Source organism: Pinus tabuliformis, chromosome 1_1 (genome assembly GCF_031772625.1).
Source record: "Pinus tabuliformis cultivar Carrire ecotype Pingquan chromosome 1_1, CPIR1, whole genome shotgun sequence".
Taxonomy (NCBI): domain Eukaryota; kingdom Viridiplantae; phylum Streptophyta; class Pinopsida; order Pinales; family Pinaceae; genus Pinus; species Pinus tabuliformis.
This window is the reverse complement of record NC_142297.1, coordinates 645793359-645806122: the sequence shown is the minus strand read 5'-3', so window position 1 is coordinate 645806122 and position 12764 is coordinate 645793359. Positions and strand designations below refer to the sequence as shown.

Below are 12764 nucleotides of genomic sequence, written 5' to 3'. Positions count from 1 at the left end.
GTCTTAAAGCCCTCATCCCAAACTGCTGAACTTTTCTGGTATCGGGATCTGGGCATCTGGACAATGAATCATATCCCATATCCAACATACAAGTTTGGAGCAAGTTCTGTGTGTCCAACACATCTGTTTGTCATCCTCATAGCTTAATGCCTATTGCTGAACCCTCACCTCAAGCGCTAACATAAGCGCGTCGATTTCATCTTTATAAGGCGCATTCTCGCTTGCAGTTTCCTGCGCTAAGTTGCATCGTTGTTACAATGACATCTGTAACAACAGGTCCCCTTTCCGATTTGGCTGCTTCTTCCTCCTCCACTGCCTCCTGGTGTGCCTCGACTTCTTATTCCGACTACGATGTGTTCATAAACCATCGTGGCCCGGATGTTAAGAACACTTTCGCCAGTCATCTCTACAGACGCCTTCGTGACCATGGATTAAGAGTGTTTCTGGACAAGCGCGAATTGGAGGAGGGTCAGAGTATTTTTTCTCAAATAGACCATGCTATTCGAGTAGCCTCTGTCCACATTGCTATATTTTCCAAAAATTATGCACAATCTAGTTGGTGCCTGGATGAACTCGTCCTCATGAAAGAGTCGGGGGCTACCATCCTTCCCGTTTTTCTCAACGTGAAACCTTGTGTGGTCCGGCACACTGGTGAGGACGGAGAGTTCGCTGAAGCACTGCAAAAGCACCGAGAGAAAACAACATTCGACCCTCGAACCGGGGAAAGGAAAAGACGTTACGATTCGGATACTATCAAAAAATGGAGAAACGCTCTTTCTGATGTGGCGGATATAAGCAGCTTTGATCTGAAAGCTTTTAATGGGTGAGCATCTTTTCTTTCTTTTTTCAGAAGAAGAAAAGCTATCCTTTTATTAATAAAATCATAAGGGTAAAAGCAAAGGAGTGTACATAATTTATGAGATGATTTGTAGATTTTTATCAATTTTCCTATATCTGTTATCTTTTACATAAATGTCTAAATTATTCCTATAATCATTTTTTTTTATCACTTATAGAACCAGTATCATTATATCTTTACAAAAAAGCATTTGACAAACAACAACAACAAAAATACTATAACAGAGTTCGCCCAAAAGATCAACTGTCCCATTTCCGCTCCTAAAAATACACCAGTCAATACACCCTATGTTACCAGCATCGGTCAATACACGGTACACCCCGTTCATAAGCATCTGACTCCGAGCATCGGTCAATACACCCTGTTCATAAGTTGTTCCTCTTTTGAGATCCTTTGCGATTCTGATTCTGACTCTGATGTGATAAAAAGAGCTTACCAGTTGCCGGATTCTCCTCATTTCCTTGTTTTTTACTTGTCCGCGTTAATTTTCAATTATGTCGGAATGATATTAGCTGCATGATACTCAGACGTTTCTCACTGCTTATTTTTCTCTCAATTACAATTATTAAGGGACGAGGGCGAACTCTTGGATAAAGTCTTGCACAAAGTTTTGAAAACGGTTCCAAGAACACCATTGGATGTTGCTAAATATCCAACTGGTCTGGGCGAAAAGTTGCAGGAGTTTGAAAAAGCAGTGCTATCGCAGCAAGAGGAGGAGTGGGTGAAAACAAAAATTGTTGGAATAGTTGGTGTGGGCGGGGTAGGCAAAACGACACTCGCCAAAGAAATTTTCAACTGCATGGGATCTTGTTACAATAAAGCCTCCTTTATATTTGATGTTAGAGAAAAGGCAGCTAGAATGTCTCTAAACTCTGTGCAGAGCCAGCTTATTAAGGACTTGAAAGGTATGGATATCAAAATTGACAGTACTGCCCAGGGTATAGGGATACTTAAAAGGCATCTCTCATCTTGTCACGCTCTTATCGTCCTAGACGATGTAGATAGTACCGATCAGCTGGATGTGCTATTGCCAATTAAGCATATCCTTAGTCCCCAAAGCTTGATTTTGGTTACCTCCAGGGACAAGCATGTCCTCAAAAGCTCAGGAATGTTAGGGTCGTCAATTTATAATTTAGGGGGGCTGAATACACGACACTCCAAAGAACTCTTCTGCTCATATGCCTTTTATCACTCACTCCCTCCACCAGAATTTGAAGATCTGGTAGATCTGTTTGTAAAGGCGTGTGATGGCTTGCCATTATCATTAAAGGTATTCGGAGCGCTTGTTTGCGGAAGAAATGACAGAAGGTACTGGGAGGAGCTATTGGATCAACTTCACAAGACATTACCTGTGGAAATACAGCAAAGGCTTAGAATCAGTTATGACAAACTCCATGAGGAGGAACAACGATTATTCTTAGATATTGCTTGTTATTTCATAGGAGAAGACAGAGATTTGGCTATAAAATTATGGGGTGTGGTCGGACTTCAAAATCTAGAAGACAAGTGTCTACTGGAGGTGGATCATGGAAATAAGATAAAAATAATAAAAATGCATGATCACATAAGAGATCTAGGAAGAAATATTGCGCAGGACGTATCCATGCCCCTCCGTCTATGGTCTTACACGACAAACACCATTGATGATTCGTTGGAGCAATCGTCATATGTAAGTGCTTGAATCAGTTAAAGTTTTGAATCAGTTAAAACCTTTGTCTTTGGCTTTAAAACGAACTTGAATCTGTTAAAACTTTTGTCTTTGGCTTTAAAACGAACTTTTAGTTTTCTTGAAATTGAAGATAAAGATAGATCTGTGTGATTTTTACTTTTGATCAATTAACAGGTAACAACTGAAGTTCACGGAATCAAGACGATTAATCGAGCACATCGTTTTTCCGATTCGCTCATCACGAGGAGTTCAGAAATGTCATGGTATAGAAGATGGAGTGATGAGGTATTCGGGAACTGTTTGAGGCATCTATTCAATAATTTTGGTCGTGGTGGTATTCTGAATTTGCAGCTTGTTACAACTGAAGCTGGTTATTTAGAAAACATAATGAGGAGGGCACGGTCACCAAATCTCATATGGCTCCGATGGTATAAGTGTCCATATTCTTGTCTGCCTTCCTGGATCCCGATGGAGAATTTGAAAGTTTTAGAAATAGCCGGGGGCCAATTGGAGATGTTGTGGAAACGTCAATCTCAGGTATGTTTATTGATCTTTCTTAATTTCATTACAAATTCCATCTGTAAGCGAAAATTGTCAATTACATCTTTTTGATCGCTCAAATCTGAACATTGCAGGCGCCTCTGAAGTTGGGTGAGTTAAATATCATCGCTCCTCTTTCGGCCTTTCCCAAGTCCATAGGGCAGCTGAAGCATCTGGAAAAGATTATCATCTGTCGTCCACATTTCCACGGCATCCCACTGGAAAGTTTGCCTGAAGAATTTTGTTACCTTGGCTCCTTGAAATACCTGGTGTTAAGAGGGTGTGAGAAAATAATGTCACTGCCTGATTCCTTTGGAAAGCTTACAACTCTCGAGCACATCGATTTGACAAGTGTTTCCAGCTTGCAAAAGCTTCCGGATAGTTTTGGGCATTTAAGTCGACTCAAACATCTATCGTTCTGCAATTGCTCCAATTTGACCATTTCCAATAGAGCACTTGGAAACATTACCACTGGAATTCTTGGACCTTTCATCATGTAAGAAGGTGAAAGAATTGCCATCCCAAGTTGCATGACAACGACACTTGGGAGAATTATTACTGGAGGGAACAGACTTAAAAGAATTGCCCGGAGGTATGGGCGAACTCTGCAACTTGAGAGTTATGACATGAGGAGGAGATTTGTTCACAGAAAATTTGTTGGAAGAGCTGCCACCTTGCCTAGGTTATCTCAAGAGCTTGAATGATTTGTCAGTTCACGGAAACTGACACGCCTGCCAGAATCCTTTGGACCGTCGAGTCCGTTGAAAAAGTTGAAATTATGGAAATGTGGGATAGAATACTTACCACAAGATTTCGCTATGATGAAGTCTCTGGAGATTTTAAGTGTAGATAAATGTCCGTTGCTGGAACTTCCATTCAGGAGGGTTGAAAGAGAAACAGGGGAAAGACAGTTGGATAAATTGTCATCCACCGATGACAATTGCATGTTTGGTTTTCGGGAGCTATGGAGGTCAGGGACAAAAATATTGGAGGCAGGCTTTCCGGTGGGCATTTGCCCTAATCTTCAAACTCTGACTTTACAGTCTTGTTCAGAATTGAGGCAAATAAGCAGTTTTACTGGTTTGGGAAAGCTTGAGTTTCTCGAAATGATCCAATGTGATAAAGTGAAAGACCTGCCGAGTTTTGAACCCTTGATATCTTTAAAGCAGTTGTGGGTTGTAGGCTGTGACGAGATAAAGGGCATAGAAGGCTTGGGGAAGCTCACAAAGCTCAGAGAACTACGTGTTCGTAAATGTCATGAGGCACAAGAGCTTTTTGGTTTGGAACACATAATGTTATTGAAGAAGCTTTATATTGCAGGGTGTCCCAAATTAAAGTGGGTTAATGGAGTGTTGGAGCAGTTGCAGCTACGACTCAAGCAAGGATTTAATGTTGAAAACAAAGATGGCAAAGATTACTAATTTAACAATGGTTTATTGGTGGGGGATTTCCCTGAAACTCTTTCTACATGGAATCCCAACTCCAACCGGCAATGGCCACTTGCCAGGTCTACTGATTCTATTTCATGCACATTGTTATTGATTGTATTGTGATATTATTTTTATATAATTGGTTATATTTTATCATAATATCTTATTATTAATATTTATAAATATAATTAATTGTATTGAAAGATATTTTATTTATGGAGTCTGGGAAACGTTGATATGTAATTATTGCATAAAGGTAGTTTCACTTTGGACAGTTTCTTTGATTATGAAAAAATAGTATATAATATCAGTTAAGTATAACATTCTATAATCATTTGATATCTTCTGCAGACCTCTGTCAGTATGAATTGACCTGATTATATCTTTAGTTGCATTAAGAAAGGTCTTAAGAGATGAAGAACTAATGAAGAGTAAACCGGCTAGTTTATACCAGCAGTAATAAATAATTTATTCCTTTAAATAATTTAATTCATCTGTGTATGAGGGTTCAATTTTGTAAGAAAGAATAATTTTCTTGTTTAAGAAGAGATCGTAGGCCATTGCATTATCGCTCAAATCTTATTTGAATGTGTAAAAACTCTTCTTTTTGAATGTGAAATATTATTTAGATGGTTTATATTTTCCATAATATAAATTCAATCTGAACATTATATTTTAATCTTTTTAAGAAGCCGGTTGAATTTATGGTCAAAATCGCCAATGGCAGAGATTGAAGGGTACAATCTGAGTCCATAATGCATTGCAACAATCGTTGTTGGCCTTGGACTGTGGCAGGGTTGAAATTTCCAAACAAACTTACATGTCAAAAGTTTTCATTCCTTATATTGTGAAAAATTATGTGAGCTGTGGTACCTCTTCACGTATTCAGAAAACAGAAAATGTAATTATCTAGTTTATTTTTTTTAAAGAACACTCACTCTTTAAATATAAATTATTAAAAATTTTAATTCAACAATAAATTAAAATGTTTAGATAATCTTCGGCAAAATCACATAATCAATCGTTTGTCGACGGGTTTCGAACCAACCAGTGTGGTTCATCGTCAGGACAACTTGTCCTGACGATGAACCACACTGGTTGGTTTCTGATGAACCACACTGGTTGGTTAGAAACGCGTCGACAAACGATTGATTATGTGATTTTGCCGAAGATTATCTAAACAAGTTATGGATCACAGAAGTCTAAATTCCTTAATAAATTAAAATTTTTATTTTTTTAAATAAAAAATAAATTTAAAATTTGAATGAAATCATTATATTAATTTTATAATAAATTATTTTTTATATAATTGTATGTATAATTTGGAATATCTTTTCGCATAGTACCACAACATAAGTTTTCTCTCCCTTATCTATTGAGTAATTTTGGAATTTCTTATCATATAGTACCCTAACATAAGTTTTCTCTGCCTTACACATTGAGTAACATTTTAAAAAGTGGTGGGTGGATTTGTTACTTATGTTAGGGAAAACATGTTTGTTATCAATAAATGTAATATTGAGTAAGTTTTCTATGCCTTAAAAAGTGGTGAGTGAGTTTGTTACCTATGTTAGGGAAAACATGTGTGTTATCAACAAATATACTATTGAGTAAGTTTTCTCTACCTTAGCCATTGAGTAAGTTTCTAATAAGTAGTGGGTGGATTTCTTCTCTATTTGACTAAAACATGTTTGTATCATTAAATGTTCAATTCTTATTCATAAACCTTTTAAATTACGTGTTAAAGTAAATGTTTCAAATTCATCTAAAAAATGTGTATGCTTCTTTAGAATGTTCACTAATTTAATTTTAATCATTATTTTATTTCTATTTATAAAACTATCTCATTATTCAATTATACCAATACCATGGTCATGTTTAACAACAATGCCTCCTCCAATTTATTCCCACTATATTTATTCATAATTCGTTATGTTAAAGATAAATTCACTAGTGAATTGTACAAATGCCTTCTTTCCCATGGATTATGAATCTTTCTCGAGAAGCCAAAATTGGAGGGACATAACATTTCTTCTTAAATATAAAACACTATTCATGTAACCTATATACAATTTGAGAGGGCGTTATTCAAGCAACCTCTATCCAAATTGCCATTTTTCTATGAATTATGCACAATCTAGTTAGTGCCTTGATGAACTCATCCTCGTGGAAAAGTTGGGGGCCACAATTCTTCCTAAATTGTATAGCCTTCTTTGGTCCATCATACTAATAAAGTTGTAGAATATGTTGGAGCTCTATATAAGGATCCAAGAAAAGAAACTAGTGAAGGGAAATGATAGTATAACTCTGATGCTCTTCATAATTAGAAAAACATTCTTTCTAATATAGCATATATAAGAAGGGTCACATACAAATCCTTGAATGGGTGAGGATATTCTATTTTCTCCCCAAGTCTTCAATTGGTTGGATTGATATAATATGCATGATACTAATGTAGATGTTTCTCATTGCAAAAGTGGCAACTTAGGAAAGCACAAAGATTTGTTAAAAAAACTCAAGAATTTAATTCATTCAGTCTAACTCTATATTCAACAGATGTTATGGTTGTTTGTGACAACGTGTAGCTTTCTCTTGAAGTGTTTTATTGGATGAGATTCATAATCTATTGATTCAAGGTATCAATATTCCATATTAATGATTTCCTTTACTATGAAGGTTTAGAAATTAATTAGTCATAGTTGTACATATTACTCGTCGATTTTTCTAATGGTATTTATTACTAAAGATTCCTTTTGCCCATCTTGATGCATAAGGTTATCCACCTAGATTGCTTTACGAGAGCTTCTGTGTAGTGTTTGAAATGCCCAAGTTGAGTCTAAGGCTTTGTTTGCATATGGTTTCATAAACGTCCCAAATAGGGTGTCATTGTTACATGTCCAAGAGTCCCTTCTTTGGATTTTCTGACATTCATAAAATTGTTGATTGTATTCCATCTTGGTTTGATTTTACTATTACAATTCTATAAATTGTACCCTATCTAGGAATTTTTCTAAAAATAAAATTACTTCATAATTTATGTACTCGCTCTCAACTTTGTTTTCTTAGAAATTATCATTCAAGTTAAGTTTACTTGCATTGTGTACTAATTACGCTGATAGGCATTTTCTCTGCACTCTTTGGGTGAGAAAAAATTGTTCATCCAGCGAATAGGATACATCCATTTTTTACTTCCAGCTCGCAAATTAAAATTTGACATGTTGGAGTGTGAAATGTTGTTGAGGAAGATAATTTAAATAGTGATGTTGAACTCTCATGCCTTGCTGCTGCCTCTGTACAAATTTTTATCGCTGATTTTCAGGAGTTTTCGATTTCGTTTAGGCTTTCCTCTCTACAACACACAATGCCATGTCCACATCCAACTCCATGTCCATTGAAAAGGCCCCTAATCGAATACCTCTGTAGGAATTCTAGGATGGATTATCTAACTCGTTCGATCATCTTCTACGTTACAGAGCTCTGACGTAGGTGCCAAATGTTAGGTTCATATTTTTTTCATCATAAGCCTCAAATTCCCAATTCCCCAGTGCTCTTTTTCAGAATTGCGACTGCTAGCTTTAGCAATCTCAATGTTTGGGGATCTGGGTCCTCAACAAACTATTGATTTATTATGTGAAAAGGAAGTGGGTCTAATCAATACTATATTTGTTTTAAAAAAAATAGTTGTAGTCGCAATTGTATTGTTGAATGAAGTAAAGGAAGGTTAGATGGCTCAATCCATGGAAGGACCTATGTGAAACAAGAGCTTTGACATAGTTTCAGTTGTGAAGAGATTGAATTTGATAGTTGTCTGTAGCTCGTCATGGAAATGGGATATGGACATCAAGAAGAGAAGACTGATTACATTTTCAAGATGGTGATTATTGGGGACTCTGCTATGGGAAAATCACAACTGCTATCCAGATTCTCCAAGGATGAATTTGGCTAGGAATCTCGAGCTACACTAGGCGTAGAGTTTCAAACCAACCCAATATTCATTGAGAACAAGATGTTCAAGGCTCATATATGGGATACTGTCAGCCGAGAAAGGTGTTATACAATTTTATTTTATTTTTTTCATTTCTTTTAATGCAATCTATTTTACTAGTTACAACATATATTAGTTACAGCCTATATCAATAGGCATAAGAGTTGCATGAGGATCCTCTTTGTATTCAAGTTCTAGACATGAATATATATGGCCTTGAACAAGATCCCAAGCAGTAAGGAGTTTTCATGCTTTGAAGCATATTAATTTGAATTTTGACATGGAGTGTTTGCTAATATTTGAACACCCCGAATTCTCCTTATTAGAAGTGTGAATTGAAAGCTTATTCCTCAAGAGTGAGAGTTGTGCATATCTTTTATTGAGGAAATACATGAACATAAAATTATGTGGCGTCTCATATCTATTTGCAACAAACCTTTGATCAGTTAAGTTTGATAGTAGTATATAAGTAATTGTATTTTGATTGAAACTTTTCCCACCCAAAAAGTTTTTTGCAAATAAACATGGACACAAAGAAAGCCATGCTCCACTATTTCTCATTTTCAAATCTCTTTGCAACAAACCTTGATCATTTATGTTTAAAAGTTGTATATACATAGTTGTATTCTAGTTGAGTCATAGCCAACAAGCATTTGCAAATAAGCATGGCTAGAAAACAAGACATTGTCCATTATTTCTTCTTTTTCAATATGAAACATTGAGCATTGAAAATTGTAGAGACGTTTGCTTTATAATAAGGTTCATGTTTTATTAATTTTTTTTAAATTTCAAGATAGAATTCACCTGAACTAAAATCAACATAAATCTAATATATATATATATATATATATATATATATATATATATATATATATATATATATATATATTAACCAGAATGAGTATAGTTTATATTAAAAAGTCGTTCTCGTTCGCAACAAAATCGGGTCTTTACATCGTTTTTTCATTGCTTCAACAAGTTGATTCAAATTTCTTGGTCCATCTAAACTATTACAGTAGATATTTTTATCCTGGTTACAAAAATTTCCCATTCTTAGATATCTACAACTATATATTTGACAGAATTGAAGTAAGAGATATTACATTTAAAATTTAACCTTTTTATAACACAAAAACAAAAACCATATAGAGGTGGTCAGATATCCATAGGGGTTGGGTTGTCTAGATCCAATCCCTGGGAGGCCTCTTCTGAATCCTTGGGATTTCTATGGTCTATCTCATCCTCCACATTTGCCTCCAAACCATCCTCTATTCCATCCACCTTGAGCTTCAAATTATCCAGTTGGTGACGCAGAGCATCCACTTCATCCTCGAGCTGCCTTATACGTTCCTTTTTCTCAATTTCCCTTTCCTGCATGTTCATATTCTCATGCATTTGTTGATGCACGCTGCGTTGAAGTTCTAACAGTGCTTCCCGCAAGTCCCAATGATCTTGGATACAGGTGAGATAAGAGGGTCTATGTCTGCCACCTTGCACTGAGGAACCAACTCTTTGCCCACCCGACCTCGGCCTGCGGCTTCCCCACATGCTCGACTATGAACTGTCTTTAGACCTCTGCATCTTGGCTTCCAAATTTGCACCTTTTATCGTGCTCCAAAAATTTGCACTGTTTTCCTTGATCTCCCATAGTCAGGCACCCGATCGCGCCCACAATAGACTGCATCTTGGCTTCCAAATTCACACTTTTTATCGTGCTCCAGAAATTGGCACTGTTTTCCTTGATCTCCAACAGTCAAGCACCTTATCGTGCCCACAACAAACTGCCCTGACCCTCGGTGAGAATGCACCATCCCACCTCCCTCCTACTCCAAGTCTCCTCCCACTTCTGGAGAGAATTACTAACCCACCTAGTGTCCCAAATATAGTCCGAATACAAACACTCCAGATAACCCAACCCAAAATCCGTGACCTGCCAATTATGCTCAATATTTCTTGATTTTGCTTCCAAACCTCATACAGACAGACCTTCCTACCGTCCTTACTGCTCTTCACATCATAACGCCCAACCTCCATGACACTGAAACTAATACACAATAGCCTCATCTCTAGCCACCAGGCTTTTGTAGAGGCCATCGTCCCACTCTCAAACCTTATGAAATACAAAATCCACATACTTGTATGCACTTTATACTTGCTACCTGACCTAGAGGTGATGTAGAGATGAGCTAGGAGATTTCTGAAATCGAGATTGCATGAGTATTCCATCATAAATCCACTCTCCTTGGTTAAATTCCCACTAGGCTCCTGTGCTTTATTGGTCATTCCCACAATTCTCCCATGAATGAGCCTAACCTCACTAAAGATTTGAATTAAATTTTGCTCTGTAAAACTCAATTCCCTACATGCGCCACCCATTTATCCAAGAACCAGGGTTGAGACGTTGAGACCGCACGCTGTGACTTATTCATGAAATACGTGTGGTACCAAATTTCCATGGGATGCCACATTTCGAGCAAGTCTAGGTGTTCGAGTTTCCACGAGTCTGCATGGCTAGCAGGACCTTGCAAAGGGTGATGTGATAGGGGGAGAAGGAGATCAGGGTAGATGCTATAGCGCAGAGGTGAGTGTTAGAGTGGGGAGGGGCCACAGGGAAGGGGGAAGGGGAGGGAATGAGGGAGGGGAGGGGGGATGAGAGATAGGGCAAGGGAGGCCGGGAGGGGGATGGGAGACAGGGCAAGGGAGGTGGGGGGAGGTGGGGGGGGAGGTGGAAAGGGTGGGGGGTGGGGGGGGTGAGGGGAGATGGCAGGAGAGAACTAGGGGGAGAAGGGTGGAGCTTCATTTTATTATCGAATGATAGATTCAACTTTTCCACCTCCATTTCTATCCATTGGGGCTTTGTTTTCGACCTACACATGACACTCTTCAATTTATTAAGGTATTTTTGTTGTGCTCACGACATCGTCGATGAAACATGTTTCTTCCTCCAGATGGCTTGCCTTATTGGATTGTTTGTCAGCATCATGATTATTTCCCCTCAAGACATGGTAGAAGTCCACTGAGTCAAAAAAGGGGATCAAGTTCTGGGCTCTCATTATGATTTGATTCAGTGTAGATATCTTAGCCTTTGAAGTATTAATCATATGCCTTATAACTATAATGGAGTCTCCTAACACTTGAACCTTTTTTATCCTTTTTCTATGAGCTAGGATTAGTCCCAAGAGCATTCTAGAAGCCTTAGCTTGGTTATTGGTCTTTCGACCTAGCCCCCAATCATAACTATATTAAATTATTCCTTCGAGATTAATGAGAATCCCTCCCCCTCTTTCCACCCCAACATAAATCTAAATTTTACTGAGATATAGTTTTCTATTAAGTTTGATATGCCCATATTGACCGGTTTTGTTGGGAACCAAAAAAAAGCAGGTACCGAGCAATGACAAGTGCTTATTACACAGGAGATCTAGGGTCACTAATAGTGCACAATATCTCCAAATGGTAGTCGTTTGAGCATGTACCTCGATGGCTTGAAGAGATGAGAATTCATGCTGACAAAAACATTGTGATCATGCTTGTTGGCAACAAATATGATTTATGGAACTTGAGGGAAGTCCCAACAGAGGATGCTAAATAGTATGCAGAGAAGGAGGACTTGTTTTTCTTGAGACTTCTGCTCTTGATGCCACCAATGTTGAGAATTCATTTCTCATTGTCCTCTGTGAGGTCTACAAGGTGGTGAGTTAAAAGGCCTTGACTGCAAGCCAGGATGATGGGCGTGGCTCAGGTCCATTACGTCAGGAAGAAGACTGGATTTAACTCCATATGATGATAATAAGGTTAATAGGGTAGGATGTTGTAGTGCTATTCATTTTCATAATTGGGTCTATGGCCATTCAGATTCCAGAGGAGAGGCCGACATTGGATGTATCTGAGGCATAAAAGATCATGACAAATTTGTGATACATATGAGGAATACAAGATCAAGGGTTTTGATAGATCTATGCTAGACTTAATTGATCCATGGCCTATAATGTTCACCTTCTTGTAAAGGCATGCCTTTTTTTTAATTAATTGTTCTTTCACAGCAAAACTGATGAATATATCATACCGAGTCCACTTTTTCTATTAAATTTAAGTTGACAATTTAATACAAAAGTTGAAAGCAAAAAGAATAGAAGCAATAATTCTTATAAATGAGCAAGAGTTAGGAGTTGATTTATGCAACTGCAATTGCTCTTTATTGTTTTTAGTAGTATGTACAATTGATTTATTGCATATTTACATCTAAATTTCAAAAATTCAGGTGTAAGTTAAGTCTCGTTT

The 12764-nt window shown here is 37.4% G+C and overlaps 1 protein-coding gene and 1 pseudogene across 1 annotated transcript; both read left to right on the top strand.

Moving 5' to 3' along the window:
* The first annotated feature begins 257 nt into the window (after positions 1–257).
* On the top strand, positions 258–3568 carry LOC149215025 (disease resistance protein RUN1-like). The gene is made up of 4 exons (XM_089389596.1): positions 258–823; positions 1430–2528; positions 2703–3065; positions 3164–3568. Exons 1-4 carry the CDS (start codon positions 258–260, stop codon positions 3566–3568), a joined length of 2433 nt encoding a protein of 810 aa, XP_089245722.1.
* Positions 3569–8348: 4780 nt separating this feature from the next.
* Positions 8349–12257, top strand: LOC149215024 (ras-related protein RABA4d pseudogene; annotated as a pseudogene).
* The last annotated feature ends 507 nt before the right edge of the window (positions 12258–12764 follow it).

Bases quoted from the DNA above. Each gene is read 5' to 3' on its own strand.
- LOC149215025 (XM_089389596.1), top strand. From the start codon at position 258: ATGACATCTGTAACAACAGGTCCCCTTTCCGATTTGGCTGCTTCTTCC. The intron at 2,529-2,702 runs GTAAGTGCTTGA...ATCAATTAACAG, and splicing joins CGTTGGAGCAATCGTCATAT to GTAACAACTGAAGTTCACGG. The intron at 3,066-3,163 runs GTATGTTTATTG...TGAACATTGCAG, and splicing joins TGTGGAAACGTCAATCTCAG to GCGCCTCTGAAGTTGGGTGA.